The sequence below is a fragment of the Notechis scutatus genome, chromosome Z (genome assembly GCF_049901735.1).
Source record: "Notechis scutatus isolate UNSWTSFEM ecotype Mainland chromosome Z, rNotScu1.2, whole genome shotgun sequence".
In the NCBI taxonomy this organism is placed as follows: domain Eukaryota; kingdom Metazoa; phylum Chordata; class Lepidosauria; order Squamata; family Elapidae; genus Notechis; species Notechis scutatus.
Window position 1 is genome coordinate 21,931,739 of NC_142025.1, and position 19,297 is coordinate 21,951,035.

Sequence of the window (19,297 nt, forward strand, 5' to 3'; positions counted from 1 at the left end):
AAGTGGCAGCCCTCTCAGAAAAAAGCCCTTCTCCAGACAAGGCAACAAGAACAGGAGGTATCAATAGAGAAGTTTCATTGGAAGCCAGGAAAGCATCTCCCCTACAATCACATCGCTCATTGCAAACACAACAGATTGCTTTGAGAATCCATATGCACAGATTAAATTACAGACACTGGATTACTAAGAGTGCTATACTAAATTCCCTAAATCAGCTTCTTCACTGCCACTGGGGGCAGATTGATCTTCATGCTGTGGAATGGCTTCCTGAGGTCCCAAATTGGAAGCAGATACTCCTGTCTTTCAAGCAGCCCACCATACCGCTGATGCTGTTTAAGATGAAGGCACATTTAGCCTCCTTCCAAATCTTTCCCATCAGAGTTTTCTACGAGGAAAAGATTAAACCTTTAATTGTTAACATGCGAGCTCCCATGGCTGCTGTCTCTTCTGCATTCTCAATCTTGGAAAAAAGAGAGAAAGAAAGTGAGAGTCAGCCAGCCTTGGTTGGTGAAGATGTAGTTAACGGCACAAAAACGGGCCTCATTAATGCTTTTAGTGCTCTCCCAAGAAAAGAACAAGATAATATATTCAAGTTAGAAAACATGGAGATCAAAGACCAGTCATTCTGCAGGGTGCCAAGATGTCTGACTACCTATCTAGCGTTATTCCTTTTATAGGGTTTTACACAAGAAGACAAAGGCAACATAGATACAGCATTTGGATTGGTTACATTTGGAGAATAGATGCAGCATTGGTGAAACTTCTTAACCAATCCTTGAGAATAGCGATGATCTTAGAAGGAGAAATCACATGCCGGCTCGTGACAGCTCTGTAACATCTGGTTGATAAGAACAAGGTTAGATAATAGCTAGCTTGGGACTCACCAGCCCGGGAGTGAGATGAGGGGAAGAGGCCCATTTAGGAATAACAGTGCAGTTTGCTGCTCCTGCCACCTACAGGATCTTACTTACCACTACATCTCACTCTTTTTTATTTTGTTAGACAAAGAATAAACATAAGAATTAATAAAGAGATTATAATCATTAGAAGAACAAGTTTATTTGTTTATACAGGGCATATACCTGACCCTGAGGCAATGTAGGAGGAGGTTTAGGGCAAAAAGCGGTGATACATATGTTGCAAAGGGAAGGAAGACACTGAACAAAGCAGCACCTACCCATTAATTAAAATAGCATAAATAATAACTACATAGTGTAAAATATTTCCCATTAAGCCTGTGGGCAACCAAGCCCAAAAGCTTTCCCACCAAGATCTTAAATTATCAATTTTCAAATCCGAGGCCAAATAGTTCAAAATATTAATCTGGTGCTGGATGGTTCGTGACCCATCAGACAAATTAAAACAACATAGATTTTGTAGTGTTTCTCAATGCTTGCATCTCATGGTTGATGGTTGAGACAGCCGAAGAAGTAACATTAATTGTTTTTGCTAAATTACATGCAACAGAGTTAATGTTAAGATGAGCGTGAGCAACAATTGCTGGCATGCCCACTATAGGCAAAGCTAGCACTACGTATTCTGATTTATTAAGTAAGGTTGCTTCAGAGTCAAAAGTACTATCTAGTGTGACACCATGTCGAGAATGATTTGATTGATGAATTTGTTGTTTAGAAAGCAAAACAGGCTGAGGCAAGATCTCTTCAATCAAAAAAGATAACTATGACAAATTAATAATACAAATAAAAAAAGAATTGGAAATGTGGGGGAACTTACAGCTATCACTACTGGGGAAAATTGTGGCAATTAAAATGTCTACCCTACCAAAAATGCTGTATCTTTTTCAAACTGTACCAATAAAATTGGATAAAACCTTTTTTAGAGAATTAGATCGAATAATAAGTAAATTTGTTTGGGATGGGAAAAATGCTAGGATAAAAATGAAATTGTTACAGGACAAAAGAGAAAGGGGTGGCTTTGGACTCCCTGACTGGGAAATGTATTATCAGGTTGCGGCTATGGTATGGATTAAAGATTGGATCAATCTGGAAAATAGAAGAGTATTGTCGATAGAGGGTCATGACTTGCAGAGAGGGTGGCATAGTTTCCTATGGGATGGGAAATGTAAACAACATGCATATTTTCAGAGACACATGATTAGAGATTCATTAATTCGGATATGGAACAAGATTAAAAAGAATCATTATACTAAAATACCAACTGGTATGGTAGTGGAAGCACAAATCTACCCAAATGCAATGGATCTGGGAAAAAAGAGGAATTACAGAGACCTATTAGACACACAAGGAAGATTAAAAATGAGACAAGAATTACAGCAACAAAATATAAAAATAGATTGGTGGCCATACATGCAAATTCAGGCGAGATATCAGAAGGACTAAGAACAATTTGGTTTCTGAATGGAAAAGCATCAATTAGATAAAATTCTACAAGAAATGGAAAAGAAAATGATTTCATGAATATATAACTTTCTGCTAGATTTTAAAATGGAAGAGGAGGTGGTCAAAGAGACGATGGTGGTATGGGCGAAAAATGTTGGCCACAATATAGATCTGGAAAATTGGGAGAGAATGTGGGGATCAAATTACAAACTAATTACATCCACAAAATAAAGGAAAACCAATACAAAATGTTCTACAGATGGCACCTTCCTCCTGCTAGATTGGCAAAAATGTTTAACTCAGACCCAAATTGTTGGAAATGGGGAAAAGAAAAAGGCACTTATTTTCATCCCTGGTGGACATGCCAGGAAGTGAAAAAATATTGGAATACAATTAGACAATGGATAGAAGAAATCACAAATCATAAAATTGAATTTAATCCGGAAACTTTTTTATTAGGTATAATAACACAAAAATGCAATAAAACAAATAGATATATTATGTTACATATATTAACAGCTGCAAGGATTTCATGCGCACAACTCTGGAAGGAAAAATGGTTCCACCGGAAGGCATGGTTATAAAAAAATAATAGATTGCATAGAGATGGACAGGCTAACAATGAAAATAAAAGACAGAGAAGATTCAATTTGTTATAGGGCCTGGGATGCTTGGTATGAGTGGTTTAGAAATAAAAAGAAAATAAAATGGCAATTAGGAAAAGAATGAGGGAATATGTAAATATATCATGGAGAAGATTGAGATGTAAGGATAAAAGATATTGATAATAAAATTTATTTTAAAAAAACAAAAAAACAAAGTCAGTGTCTGGCTGGGCAGTTGTCGAAGTTTCTCCCCAGCATTTGGCTTCCCCTTGCTCCTTGCTATATTCAGATATTTTTGCAGGGTCCCCTTGGTAGAGTGAAATTCTTTTTTTTTTTTTTTAACAAAAAAAAATTCCTCTCTGGGTTGACCTCGATTGCAGATTCTGCTTTGTGTAAGCACTGGACTCTTCCCCTTCGACCAAAAAGAATGAACTTCTGAAAGCTAGGTACACCAAAAGGATCTCTTTATTGAAAGGAACTGATCCAGGTCAAAGCAGAATCTAAGATGCTTCCAGGCATACAGTAATAGATAAAGGGAGTTAGAATGCCTCCTCTTATTCTGATATGGATTTAGTCAAACAAAGAACCAACATGTTAATCCCCCCCCCCTTTTCTGGGAACGTATCTTAGAAAAGTTTCCCAGGGAGTATCTTACAGAGCTGGAATTTTTTATGGTGCCGCCTTCTTTTGCTATCTCTACAAGAGGTGACAAGTTTCTAGACATCTGTCTCCAGTCCTTCAGTTGTATATCATGTGCAAGTTATATAGATTCAATATAAGATTTAAGATATTCAGGTTACACCAAAAAGGATTACTTGTACCAACTTCCCCCCCACCCTTCTTCCATTGAAGAATGGCAGATACACGGATCTGACAGATTATGCTTCTCAGTAAGAAGATACATCCATAAACAATTCTGATTTACTAATTTGAAAATTTCATTCCCAGGAACATCAAAATCCTACTAGAAACATAAAAAATATATGGATAAATTGCCAATATTTAAATCTTGGAAGAATTACTTAACATAACTCTGGAGAAGTGCTATTGTATAGATATTAAAGTATGGGAATAGGAACAAGGAGATTCAGTTCCTTAATACTTTCAAACAGCTTGCTGAATTAATTTAAGATCCTATTTATATATGCATTTTACTATAGTTAAAAATTTAACATTTTTGGCATTTGATAACAAGACGTATTAAAATATGTTGGCAAACAAGTGCTGCTTTGGTAAAGTATATTCTGTACATTTGAAGATGAAACATGATGGCAAGTATGGTTTGGATTTTTATGATTCTTTAGGTAATACAACTTGTATTAATTCATATCACCATAGAAATAGATTGTGAACCAAGCATTGGAGTTTAAGAAAAGCTAGTAGTGCTATATACTTTTAGTGGTTGACTGTGCCTGTTTTATTGATCCATTGTTATTCATAGAATGATAAATTCCAAATTTGTAGTACATAATTTGGAAACATAGTCACAACTTTTAAACTTGATCTTCATAATGGTATATTAATAAATCTATGGTTATTAAATCAAAACTGGACAGTAATAATATAATAATGGGATAGAACCATATCATATGTATTGATTTTATACAGTATGGTTTTTTTTGATATTACTTGATTTCTCATTAACATTCAATAAGCTATCAAACTCCACAGATACTGTCATTAAATTTACACAGGTTTGTGCTTTCCTGCTCAGACCTGGATTGTAACTTGAGAATCCTTCTGCAGTCATCAGTGATCAAGAAGCTCTCATATTGTTCTTTCTCGCATATCAATTATAATGCTTCCTATGTTGGGAAGCCTTAGTCATACTCATTCATGCCTTAGTCATCCATCTGTTGAAATATTATAATGTGCTAATATTGAATAGCATTTGGAAACTATAGCAGGTCTAGAATGTAGCAATATTTATAGTTATGGACATGCCATAATTCATCCATGTTACAACTATACTTTGAAAGCTGCATTAGTTACCAGTTGCTTTCTGGATACAATTAAAAGCCTTTATGGTTCCAAGTCCAGATATTTAGCAGAATTCAAAAGGGTTGTTATTGCCTTTCCAGACAGTAATATCTGTCTGCCTGATAAGATTATTCAGTACACTTGCTCTTAGTACACTTGCTCCCTTTTCTCAGGAACTGCCATCTGGAAGTGTGTCTTTTAAGTTGTAGACCCATTTAAATAATATAGCTTGCTGATGGACAATAGAATAGTATAATTTTAGGAAGCTTTGGGATAGTGCGTACATAATTATAAATAAATCATAATAGATAATTTATTTAAACAGTTTATAAGGACATCCACCTTCCAAAAGTGATTCTGCATGGGGTAACATGTTAAAAGCAGCAACTGTTTGACAAAAACTTCCAAAGCCATAAACACTATCCAAACCATAAACAAAAAGATTTAACAAATAAAGCTGCATAATCTCAAAGCCCAAAAGCCTGAGTGAAGTGCTAGGGGTGGGGGTGATTATTTTCATACATAAGAATTTTGATTTCAATCCAGCAACTTTTATAGGCAAAATGTCTTTAAGCTGTCTTAAAGTTTGTTTGTTGGAGTTATAGTTTACCTTTTATTCAGGAACTGAGGGAAAGATAAAAATGCTTCCTCTTCCTATTTTTTCCACAATCTCAGTCTTGCATGAAAGTTTATGAGATATTTTGAGATATGAGTAGTTCATTCTATTTGTGATAACTCTAGCAGAAGGAACAGAATACAATTAGTAAAAACAGGAGACTTAATTTTCCAGTCACTGTTTATCTTTGGGTGCTGGTTACCTCAGAACTGAAGGCTTCAGAGAGAGGTGCTGGTTTGACCCAAGGGTATCTTTCTTATTCCAACAATGAATACATGATAAAGACAGGTATAGATGGAATGGATTGATAGATAGATTGCTAAATAGATAGATAGTTAGATGAATGGATAAAAGTAGATAGATGGCATTTGTCACTGTTTTCTTGGATATAGTTTGTGAGAAATTATAATTTATTTTGACTGCTATCAGAATTATTGAAAAATACATTTAGAGTTTTACTTTTTTCTTTGAAACGTAAGCATATATTTGTTTTATATTTCCTATTACTATTGTATATTATTTATACTGTATAGAATGCTTGGTATTATTGGTTTGCTGCTCTTTATGAAGTTAAATGCAATGCAATAGACTGCTTTTTATGAAGTTATTTTATCTGAAGGAGCAGGAATAAAAGGGAATGATTCTAAAACATGCTAAAAGTAATGAGATTCATACAGCAATGATAAACCAGAAATTAAATCAATTCTGCTTCAGAAGCCCAAACATTTCTCTAATTCCCACTAATTTCAGCAAAGGTGGTGATTTACATGAACTAGAAAATAACAGGAGCACAGGATTAGTATTGTTTTACAGTCTTATTATTTTTCTAAAAAGCTGTAAAATTGAATTCAACAAACTGATTTCAGACTTTGTTGTATTAGAGCAGGGGTCGCCAACATTTTGGCCTTCCGGGGCCACCAAACTCATAATTTTAAATACCAGGGACCACTAACTGGTTCTGTGGGCGTGGCCTAATTTGTGGGTGTGGCTTGGTGGTCAGGTGACTGACTGGGCATGGCTTGTATGTAGATATTATAAATATTTATATAAATATTGAATTCTTTAAAAAAAAAAGCAACTTTTATCCAAAATCAGGCAAAGCAGGTAGGCAGATTTAGTTGCTCATAGAATCATTCAGTGATCTATCTATCTGCCATCAGCTAGCTCAGTCTGTCACATAAAATTTGCTAGCAAGCAAACTCACAAAATTAACTCACAACACACCATGTATGTAAATACTGAATATTTTATAAAAAAAGAGCAACTTTTACCCCAAATCAGGCAAAGCAGGCAGGCAGATTGAGTTGCTCACATAATCATTCAGTGATCTGCCATCGGCTAGCTCAGTCTATCACTTAATATTTGCTTGCCGTGAGTCTATACTGAATAATAGAACCTTCAGTCCTAAGGGAGGTTCGGCTGTGCTTAAAAGCAGAGCCGAAGATCTAAAGACTAGCTAGAAAGCAAGAAACCCAACCATTTCCTGCTTTCCTGCTTTCTAGCTAATCTAAATCTAATTCCTAGCTAATCTAAATCTCACGACACAGCTGATGGTTGGAAAAAGGAAAAATAGCAATTTAGCAGACAAGTTTGCCAGGTAAGGAGTGGGCGGGGAGGGTTCCCACAGGCCATGTGGGCGGCGCAGCCTTGTGTTTCGGCGCAGCCTGGATTAATTGCTTTGGGGGTGCTCTGGGAGTGAGATTTCTCTGAAGCTGGCCAAAGCCCACCAGTTGGCAACCGCTGAATTAGAGGACTGATAAAGACTGGAGTATCTTTCCTCTCTAGAATCTAAAGAAAATGATTAGGCTGTTAGAGAACTCAAATCCAATGTAGCTGCTCAGCTAACTAGACAAGTCCATTTTGGCAACTGGGTAGTTCTTCCCTTTGGAGCTTCAAAATAAGGAATTTGGATTGCTTAACAGTTTCAAGAGGAGATAACAAATGCCTTTTGTAATACTGAAAAAATCTGCTGAATAAACTAAACTTCACTCCTATTTACAGGAAGAATATTTTGAGAAGCAGTGTGTGCATTCCACATCTTTACTTCTTTATGGCTCATTTATTGCATAAATGTACTCTAAATTGAATATTGCTCCTTCTCTCAAAGCATTTCAATCCCTGTTTAAAAGCTATTTCTTTATCACAGTGTTAATCCTTATATGTTCATTAAAAAAACTCTTTAGTACTAATTTAAGTACTGTTATAAATAGATTTTAATTTAACTGAAATGAGGTTCATTGAACCATTGTGACCCCTGCTTTGTGTTGTATGGTGATTTGCTGTATGAGGTAATTGTACATTGGGTGACTTTCGGGCAGTCATTCTCATTCATAGAACAGTTGGTATGGAACAAAATAGAAGAAACAATGTTATGACTATTATTTGAAGTCTTCTTTAAATTATATTTATCTCTCTGTATATTTGATATATATCTCATATATAAATAAATGATATAGTTGGTACCTTATCATAGGGAAAGTGTTGCCAGCAGTCTTGAATGAAGTTGAAAAGTACCCTATTCTTAAGAAGCTTTCCTATCATCCACAAGTGCTAGATAAACTCCTGGTCTCAAACTTTTCCTTTACACACACACACACACACACACACACACACACACACACACACCTGCTTGTCTTGAGAGATCAATCACTGTTTTGGAGGTTGATATCATTAGTATATTGAAGATACCCAATATAAATGTCCACACTGGATTTCAATGAAGATTCTGATGAAGTTTTGATGTCAGGAAGTTTTGAGGGTTTTGATGAGACAAAAATAACTAAAATGACAAAAATAACTGCAAGACAAAGCTATTATTTCCATATTGGGACTTTCAGTGTGATCCAGTGTTTTTTTTTTTTGATGGGAGATCCTACTACAGAATCAGATCTGTGACTTGAGGACATTTTGTATAAATGGTTTCTGTTTGAAAAGTAGGTAGAGGCCATGATACGGGGTCCTTCTTCTGCTTCAGCTGGTGTGCCAATTGGAACCTGTACCTAGAGAAAAAAGACCTTGCTGCTGTGGCTCATGCTTTTACTACAACCTGTCTGGAACATTCTAATATACTTAGGGCTATCCTTAAAAACTGTTTGGAAAGTGCAAATGATCCAGAATGCAGCGACTCACTAATAACTTTCTGGGTGCTGTCAGCTGGTGCTCCATTCAAAATCCAAGAAAGAAATACTTAGACTCCTTTAATCAGAGAAAAGATATCTTTTACTGGAAATCAAGTGGTAGCAACAAAAGAATTCTGAATCTGAAAAAATGGGCGCGTAAATCACATATACAAAGTAATGGCAACATTCCCACCCCCAATAGTTCAATTGGTTCATCCAATTAAAAGTTGTGTATATCATCATGTGGGCATCTCCAGGTGGTGAGGCTTCTGTCCGTTGACCTTGACATAGTTTGATAAAGAGTTGCAGCTGCACATAGCATAAATAGAAACCTAAGCAAGAATGTACCCCCCCCCCCCAGTTTATACAGTTCTGGTTTGTAACACCTCCAGCTCACTTCCCATAACCATTCTACCCCTCCTCCCCCCGTTACTTATGACAGCCGAAAGATGCAAAGCAAAGGGAGAAAATCTTGAAGGCTGAGAGGTGCAGTTTAAAGTGCTGTTTTTCACTTATAAAGCCCTCTGTGGCTTTGATTCAGGTTAAGTTCAAGACAACATTCCCCAGGTAAAATTCTAAGTAGTCTTTTTGGGAGAAACTGCTTGTAGTTCCCAATTTTTTTAGGGGTGAAGGGAACTGAAACCAAAATGAACTACTTCTTTTTCTGTTATATTAAATAATTACATAAATGCATCCCTCATTTATAGCTATCAGATGGTTTCTTTATGCCCATCTTCTGCAGGATCAGTTTCTAGGAGTGTTGGGAGCAGAGTTCTTTGAAATAGAAACAAGTGACTGATGTAAAAGAATATATGTAGCTTAGGGTTGACCAATCAAGAAGGAAACGCGTCCCAATCAAGAAACCACAAACTCAGAGAAACTTAGCTAACAGTAAACAACAGCCTAATCAAGAAATCACCAAGACTACCCTACCAACACTGACAAGACAATCACTAATACAAATAAAGGGAGTAAACCTCATTTTAATCTAGCACTAATGATGTTAATTAGTTTGGTAGTGAAACATCTATAAGTAAAAAACCAAGCTCAGAGAGCACCGAGGACTCCAAAGACAAGTCAGCTTGCACAATTTTAGGTTTTATGCCAAGTTCCAATGAGGTGGATGTACTCACATATTGCTTAAGGGTTGCATATATTTTATGTTTAATAATAAAATTTTTAATATGGACTTTTTATATATTTAAATGCTTGTTTTATATATGTATTGTTTCTTATTTGATTATTTTATACCATCCAGAGTCATTTCTTATGAGATGAGAAATAAATAAATAAATAAGATTAATCTTGTTATAATCAACATAATCTGAAAATACCACTTCAAACTCCTAAAGCTTTCAGCCTATTTGATTTCCTAGTTGCTAGTGCTGAAACCTACTTCTGTGTCTTAATCATGTTAATTGCCTGAATACACACACACACACACACACACACACACACACGGGTGGGATTCTACCAGTTCGCACCTATTCTCTAGAACCGGTTGTTAATATTCTAGGCAGTTCGGAGAACTGGTTGTTAGAAGAAATTACTGGCCTAATCCTGTAAGGAAGGCAGGAAGGAAACATTCTGGTGTTGCTTACAGAAACTGCCTCTCCGTTAACCCTTATTACATTCTTGGCAGGACTAGACTTCCTGTCTCAGGAACTTCTCTGGAGTTTTTTTCCCCTCCTTTGCTGGTACTTTGCTTGTGTGGAGTGACCATTCAAAGTTACAATGGCACTGAAAAAAGTGACTTATGGCCATTTTTCACACTTACGGCTGTTGCAGCATCCCCACAGTCACAAGAAGCCTGCCTCAATGTGATGATATTGAGTTGGTCACACCCAGCCAATAACATGACCACCAAACCACATTCACCTAGTCACATGACCACCAAGCCACACCCACCAACTAAGCCATGCCCACAGAACCGGTTGTTAAAAAATTTGAATCCCACCCCATATATATTTCTTTATATCTAAAATATTATTTTTCCCCTTTTGTTTTTTAGGTATGGAAAAGTTGTATCTACAAAAGCAATCCTAGACAAAAACACAAATCAATGCAAAGGTAAGTGAAAAAGTCCTTCCCGAAAATTCTACATCAGTTTGATTGACTGGTTTGTGAGCCAAAGTTCAGGCTGTGACAGTGCAATCAACATAATATACAGTATTTTGAAAGCATGTTAATAATGCCAGTTCTTGGAGCTGTACTTCCAGTAACATTGCTCATTAATTTTTTTCATTAACAAACAAAATGAATATCACAAATTAGAACAAATTGCTTCGGCAGCCAAGTAAATTACCTTCTAACTACACAGTATCATCTGATTTGAACGATATGACTGATAATATAAATTGATTTCCTACATATAAATATAAAACTCTTGTGAGAAATGCCTTATTCTATGTTTTATATGTAGATGTCTTTTGCTCCAGTCTTTAGAGAGGAAAACTTTATGCACAGTCCTGGAAACAAGAGACTATACCAACTGAAGGGACAGTGATAAAGTTCCTAGACTGCGCAGAGATGGACAGGCTGACCCTTGAGTAAAAAGATAAAAATGAATCTGAGTACTATCAAGTCTGGGATGCTTGGTATCTTTGGCTAGACAATAGATATAAAAGTAATATAGCAATTGATAGATGAACATGAATGATGACGATGCTATAATGTTATTGGAAATGTAAATATGCTTTTAAACTGTTGGAAAATGTCTAATAAAAATTATTTAACCAAAATAAAATTTTCCTCTCTAAAGACTGGAGCACAATCAAGCCCCACCTGAACAGAACACACCCCCAGCCAATCAGAACACAGCCAACCCCCCCAACCAATGAGAACACATCCCCAGCCAATCAGAACACAGCCAAGCCCCCACCCAATCAAGTCACACCCCCACTAGCAATTAAAAGGAAGAAGCAGCTGCAAGCTCACATTACTCTGAGAAGCACAAAGCCAAAGACACAAGCCTGAAGATGATGAATGAGACTTCATCGAAACGTCGCCTAGACACTTCCAATTTCACGCGGGAGAAAACCCGAATAACCAAAGATCCATATATATGTATATGTATATATATATATATATGTGTGTGTGTGTGTGTGTGTGTGTGTGTGTGTGTATGGTATTCAGCTTTGTTCAGGTATTTTCCCACGTCATTATAGTTGTGCTTTTAAAGTTGTAGCAACGTTTCGGCAGAATCTCATCTGCCATCATAAGGCTTCTGTATTGTGTTCATCTGTGAGTCAGACTTTCACAGCCATTCACAGAGTTCACAGAGTTCGTCTGACTCACAGACGAACACAATACAGAAGCCTGATGATGGCAGATGAGATTCTGCCAAAACATTGCTACAACTTTAAAAGCACAACTATAATGACGTGGGAAAATACCCGAACAAAGCTGAATACCATACATGTAAGTACCCGCGAAAACTTAAGAAACACACACACACACACACACACACACACACACATATATTCATAGATTTTCACGGGTACAGGTATGTAGGTCTAGGTTTGTTTGGGTCTTTTCCCATGTAAGATTAAAAGTATCTTGGCAACGTTTCGGCAAGGTCCCACTCACCATCCTCAGGCTGGTGCTTTCGGCTTCGTGCTAGTGCAAGCAGTGTGTGATCAGAGCTGCCGTCTCTCTATAAATACTGGTGGGGGGGCTGGTGTGCTGGTCTGGTTGGCTGTGCTGCTGCCTCTTGATTGGTTGATGGAGTTGATGTTGGTGTAATGGGCTGTGTGATGGCCTTGTGAGTTTTGTTGTGGAGATATCCTGGATCTTGTGCTTTAATCTCCTGGGTTGTTTGTGTTTTGATCTCTTTTCCATTAGCCTCCTGTGTTGTAACGGCTTGGGTAATGGGTTGTGTGGTGACCTTGTGAGTTTTATTGCTGTGGTATCCTTGGTCTTGTGCTGTGATTTCCTGGGTCGCCCTCAATATAAATCATAAGGATACAAACAACAAAGTTACAGTCATAAGTCACAAGTGGGAGGGGATGGGTAATAAGGAGTGATGAGAAGATTAATAGTAATAGTAGTGCAGACTTTGTAAATAGTAGGTCAGTGTTGAGGGAATTATTTGTTTAGCAGAGTGATGGCGTTCGGGAAAAAACTGTTCTTGTGTCTAGTTGTTCTGGTGTGCAGTGCTCTATAGCGTCGTTTTGAGGGAAGGGGTTGAAACAGTTTATGTCTGGGATGTGAGGGGTCTATAAATATTTTCACACCCCACTTTTTGACTCGTGCAGTCCCTGATGGAAGGCAGGTTGGTAGTAATTGTTTTTTCTGTGGTCCTAATTACTCTCTGTGTCTAGACTGGATATATCCAGTCATCATGTGATTTTGATTAATCAACTATTGCTTTGGGTTAGGAACATTCTTGTGCAACTGTATTTATTTGGGGTTTATACACTACATGTAGTCCTGTTTCCAAAGTTACTTTAATATTTCTAGTCAACTTGCAAGATAATGATAAACTGTGAACAGCAAAAGAAAGAAAAAAAAAGAAAGAAAGAAAGAAAGAAAGAAAGAAAGAAAGAAAGAAAGAAAGAAAGAAAGAAAGAAAGAAAGAGAAAGAAAGTGCTTGTGAAAATACTACTAGTAATAAATCAAAGAAATTGGAGAATTCCTAATGGGTAGAAAAAAACATTCCAGTAACAACTGAAACAAGCTAAATTGCAATGAAATTTCATTTTAATGTATACCAATTAGAGTACATTAAAGTGATAATAAAGCAAGTCTAAGTTTAAGCTATTAACATCCAGCTTTTATGTGCTGTGTATCTTTGCTGATGCCTTTAAAATTTAAGTGAGCTTTCTACCTTTTCTGTTTTGTCTCTATATTCAGTTTCTTTCATCCAGTCATATAAACCTATGAATAGTTTTGAATTTAATATTTATTTACATATGAATTTATAAAGTGCTTCACTCAAAGTTACTCAGGCATATATTCAGGAGCAATAGTCACACTGAATACACGTAACTCTGTTTTTCAGTAAATGTACATACAAATTCCTGTAAATCCCAAATGTGGAGTAATTTTTGAAAAATATCCATAACGTCTCAGATGACTAAACAAGGCTTTTTTTCAAACAGAAGTGCTGGATTCTTTGGAAACTGATAGAATGGATATGCTACAAGGAAGAAAAAATTTGGGGATGTAGAGCCAGGTTGCAGTGTCCCAAGGGCATATGAATTTTTCCAGTGTTGTTCATGGTGCTTCTGACAAGTTGGACTGATTTCAACCTTTTAGATACAGTAGCTACTGCTACTGTATCTAAAAGGTTGAAATCAGACCAACTTGTCAGAAGTAGTAATAATCAAGTAAAGTAGTAGTGATTACATTAAAGTAGTAATCAAGTAGTTGAACTATTGCCCATTTCTGCTTGTCCTCTGTACTACCTGATAGGCCTCTCTTTCCTTGACTCTAGTTCTGGTCATGACCCCAAAAACTGTTTGGGATAGGATTTTTTTTTTTTTTTTTGATATTCATAGCCAACTGTAGTGCATGATTAGCCTTACTCTTCCTGATCACATTGTTCCAGTTTTGGGATATTAACTGACATTCTGTCTTCATTATATAGCAATAGCACTTAGACTTATATACCACTTCATAGTGCTTTACAGTCCTCTCTAAGCAGTTTATAGAATCAGCATATTGCCCCCAACGATTTTGGATCCTCATTTTACCCATCTCGGAAGGATGGAAGGATGAGCCTGGTGGGATTTGAACTGTCAAATTGCAGGCAGCCAACAGAAGTAGCCTGCAGTACTGCATTCTAACCACCGCATCACCGAGGCTCAGTTCTTCTTTCTATATGTTCTTCTTTCCATTTTTAAAACTTGTCTTTTTTTGTTTGTCAGTTTATAACAGATATTTTGCAACCAAGCCACTCACGTCAGGTATCTCCCATTTTTCCTCTTGGTATTGTTTGTATTTATACTTTCATTATCTCTTTCTCCCTCCCTCCATGGAATCTTTCCACCTTTTACCTTAACTCATTAAAGTCTACTCTCTTGAAGCCTGAAACAATTTAGGTATTTTTAGCTTCCAACCTGGGTTGGATAATCATTAATCTGTATCCCTGATATTCTCATTCATGTAATCCCTCAAAGCATGTTGTAGGAAAGAAATGTTGAACAAAAGCACTAAACAGTTAGTTTTCTGTTACTGGCAGCAAAGATTTCTTACTTTTTCCAACAAATGTAAATTCAAAGGTAAATTTCCATGCAGAGGTAGCAAGGAAGACTCCCTATAAGCTGGATAATGAATAAATTGTGCATCCTCATTTTGTGTTAAGATTTTGTTTGGACTCAGGGTACAAATGGAAGTGAAAATTAAATGTATGTTTGCATATCATTATGTAGCAATATATACAGATATGTTCCTTCATAGTTTGCCCACCACATTCCCTTTGACCTTAGAATATAAACACAAAGTTGTTAGAATTTTATTACAATTGGTCCAATGTAATGGTGATAAGCTAATTTTATTTGTGCAGTGGTTGGAACCCTGACAATAGGCAAAATATTTAGGAAGTGATTTTGAAGATAGAAGGGGGTAAAATGCACTTAAAAATTTCCAGGCACCCCATCTGTGTTTAAAGGCACAATAATAACAAAACTTTAAATTAGCAAAAGAGATTTAAGGCATTTCAGGAAAACATTGATTAAATCTGCCAGTGAAATAAATGTGCTTGGTGAGTGATCTAATTAGTGTATACTTGGTTCTTTTTCACTGCACTGCTTATCACTAATTGCTGTTCTGCTGGTCTTCTCCTGACAAGCAGGAAAAAATAAGAATGAGGGATTTGCTACAAAAACAGTGACATTCCATTTTAACTCAGTTGAACCGACTGTCAAGTTAACTGAGAAATTGAGCCTAGGAGTTCCATTGCCATTTAGATTGTAGAAAACACAGTTACTTCATGTCTGACTATGTACACAGATACTTATACTATCAATTTTACTGATTCTTTTAGTATATCTAATCCCTCTTTCTTTATAGATCCACACACATACACAACTTTAGAAACCATAGTTATTACTTCATCTTCAGGATTAACTTTGAATACAGTCAAGCCAAGTTAAAGTAGCTCTTTTGTTTCTTTCAGAACAAGGTTTCTGATGGTTAGTAATGCTGATGGACAATATGGATTCAGAAAACTGAATGTTAGCCATGAACTGTAGAATCACTTTAGTTTAAAGCAAGGTGTATCCTTAGGAATAGAGGAGGATTTTTTTTACTGGACATAGCTATTCATGGGCAATCAGTAAATAAAGATTACTTCCCTGGGCATCACCAACAGGATGGCTTCCAATGAAAACTGCAAGAATGTACTCTTTGAATCACAATAATTTCTATAAGGAGTTTAACATTAGAAAGAAAAGTGTGATTAATGTGTGTATTTTATTCAATATGACAGTAAATTTGGCTTATTAATATGTATTCTCATCCCTTGGTTGGCAATCTCTATTCACTGGGTGCAATACTGTTGAAGACCATTACAACATATTTTTACTTGAAGTCAAAAGAGTCATCAAACTATATGTACCAACAACAACTCCCAAAACAAAACAAAAAAACAGATTACCCATAACAATAAGGAAACTTCAATCCAAAAAGAGATTACTCTGGCGGAAAAACAAATCTGGTCACGTTGCCAATTTCAAAAGCCGATACAAAAATTTATGCCACCAGATAAAGACTGAATGCACCAATTATCACATTAAACAAGAGGAAAACCTTCTAAGCACCAATTCCACCCGTGCTTTTTACAATTTTGTAAACAACAAACTAAAAGACTCAAGGTCCATCCCACCCCTGATAGGACCTAATGGTAAAGACTGCAACGATGACACCATTAAAGCCAACATCTTTAACACATTCTTCGGCTCAGTATTTGTAAACAGCAATGGATCATGCCCAGTATTTCTTAGCCGAACCACAGATAACTACAATGATCTAATACATATCGATTTTACAGAAGACAATGTTGAAAAAGCACTTCGCAATCTAAAACCATCTCTATCTATTGGACCGGATGGAATATGTGCCTACTTCTTAAAAAAGCTACCCACTGCCATAGCCAAACCTCTAAGCATAATCTTTGAAAAATCTTTCAGGACCAGCTCCTTGCCAAAACTATGGTCACAAGCCACGGTCATCCCCATCTTCAAAAGGGAGACCCCAGCCTAGTTGAAAATTACAGACCAATCTCCTTATGCTGCGTCACCTGTAAAGTCATGGAATCAATTATTAACCAATCCACCATCCTCCACTTAGAGACAAACAACCTACTCTCCAATAAACAATTTGGTTTCAGAAAAAAACTATCCTGTAATCTGCAACTCTTACACTGCAAAAACATATGGACGACACAACTCGATCAGGGCAAAGCAATAGACGCAATCTACATAGACTTCTGTAAAGCCTTTGATTCAGTGGTACACGACAAACTACTCCTAAAAATAAAATCCTATGGTATCTCTGGACAACTGCATAACTGGATAGAAGCATTCCTGTCAAACAGACAACAAATGGTCAAAATTGGGAGTGTCCTATCAAATTCTGTACCTGTCAATAGTGGTGTCCCCAAGGCAGTGTTCTAGGACCAACTCTCTTCATACTCTACATAAATGACCTCTGTGATCATATTAAGAGCAACTGCGTTCTTTTCGCTGATGATGTAAAGCTGTTCAATACCACAGACAATACTGCTACCCTTCAAAAAGATCTTGACTATGTATCAGAATGGCCAAACAAATGGCAACTTCAAATCTCAACAAATCAATGCTCTGTCTTACATATTGGCAAAAAAAATCAGAAAATAAAATACAAGCTGAATAGTCAAGATCTTGTTGATGATCCAAGCTCTGTAAAGGACCTTGGAATACTCACCTCTAATTATCTAAGTGCTAGAGCCCACTGCAACTACATAGCCAAAAAGGCATTAAGAGTTGTTAACCTAATCGTACGTAGCTTTTTCTCTGGTAATATCACACTACTAACTAGAGCATACAATACATTTGCTAGACCAATACTCGAATACAGCTCATCAGTCTGGAACCCACATTACGTATCTGATATTAGCACAATTGAGAAAGTCCAGAAATATTTCACAAGAAGAGTTCTCCACTCCTCTACTCATTGTAGAACACCTTATGCCACCAGCCTTGAAATTCTAGAATTAGAAAACTTTGAATTACGCCGTCTTTGGTCTGATTTAAGCATGGTATATAAAATCATACACTGCAATGTCCTACCTGTCAATGAATACTTCAGCTTCAACCATAACAACACAAGAGCACACAATAGATACAAACTCAAAGTTAACCGCACCAAACTTGATTGCAGGAAATACGACTTCAGCAACAGAGTGGTCAATGTCTGGAATACTCTACCCGACTCTGTAGTTTCTTCCCCAAACCCCAAAAACTTTAACCTTAGACTGTCTACTATTGACCTCACCCCTTTCCTAAGAGGTCTCTAGGGGGCGTGCATAAGCGCACCAACGTGCCTACCATCCCTGTCCTATTGTTTCTTTTATTTTTCTTTTATTTTTCTTATATGTACCCATTTCATGTATTCATAACTATGTGTACACTTATACTTATTATCTTGTAAACAATTGAAAAATCAAATAAATAAATAAATAAATAAGTATTTGACTTTAAAGTAGACCCATTTAAACTATGAGACATGAGATAATCATGGTATATTTAAATAATAAATAGCATTTGCTACTATTTACTAATGGAATTTTGCCTAAGTCGAAGTTAATGGAAATATATCTGATGCTTTCAGAGAATGAATATTTATGAATACAGTGTCCTTAGATTTTACATTATACCATTTGAATCACTAATTGTATTTATGGAGATTAAGTTGCACCATAATTCTTCTGTATGATACTATGTGATTTTATTATTTTTAACTATATTTGTTAACTGCCTTGAAATCTCAGATAATGCTGTAAATGATTAAATTGAAAATAGTCTGTGTTACCGTATATGCCGGCATATAAGATGACCCGGCGTATAAGACGACCCCCCAACATTTCCACTCAAAATATAGTTTGTTATATACTCGCCCCCTCTTCCGCACGGCTTCCACTTTTGCACTTTTTTTTTTTTGAGGCACTTTTGTCTACCGTGGAAACGAAGCCCGTGAAGCCGAAAGGAGCAGCCAGCCTTCTCCCAGCTCCCAAGGAAATGAGGCTCGCACCGCCCGGGCTCCGCTGAGGTATCCGGCTGGGGCTGTCAGGAGTTGTTACCGCTGGCGCGGCTCGCGCGGCTCCAGTCCCGCGTTGCCTCGGGAAGGGAAAGGCAAAAGGAAGAGCGCGGCGGCGCTTTGCAATGGCAGCAGCGGCTCCTGGTTTTGCCTTTCCCTTCCTGAGGCAACGCGGACTGGAGCAGCGCGAGCCGCGCCAGCCGTAATAACTCCTGACAGCCCCAGCCGGATACCTCAGCGGAGCTCGGCGTGCGAGCTCGCTTCCTTGGGAGCTGGGAGAAGGCTGCTACTCCTTTCGGCTTCACGGGATCGTTTCCACGGGCATAAAGATGCCTCAGCCTGAGCAGCCGCAGTGCTTCCCAATTACTATTTGCCGGC

The 19,297-nt window shown here is 37.0% G+C and overlaps 1 protein-coding gene across 1 annotated transcript in view; it reads left to right on the forward strand.

Annotated features, from left to right (window-relative positions):
• RBMS3 (RNA binding motif single stranded interacting protein 3) overlaps positions 1-19,297 on the forward strand; it is a 355,783-nt gene that overhangs the window by 13,603 nt on the left and 322,883 nt on the right. Inside the window, exon 2 of the mRNA XM_026681344.2 lies at positions 10,692-10,750. Coding sequence (XP_026537129.2) covers positions 10,692-10,750 — 59 coding nt within the window. The remainder of the gene's footprint in view (positions 1-10,691; positions 10,751-19,297) is intronic.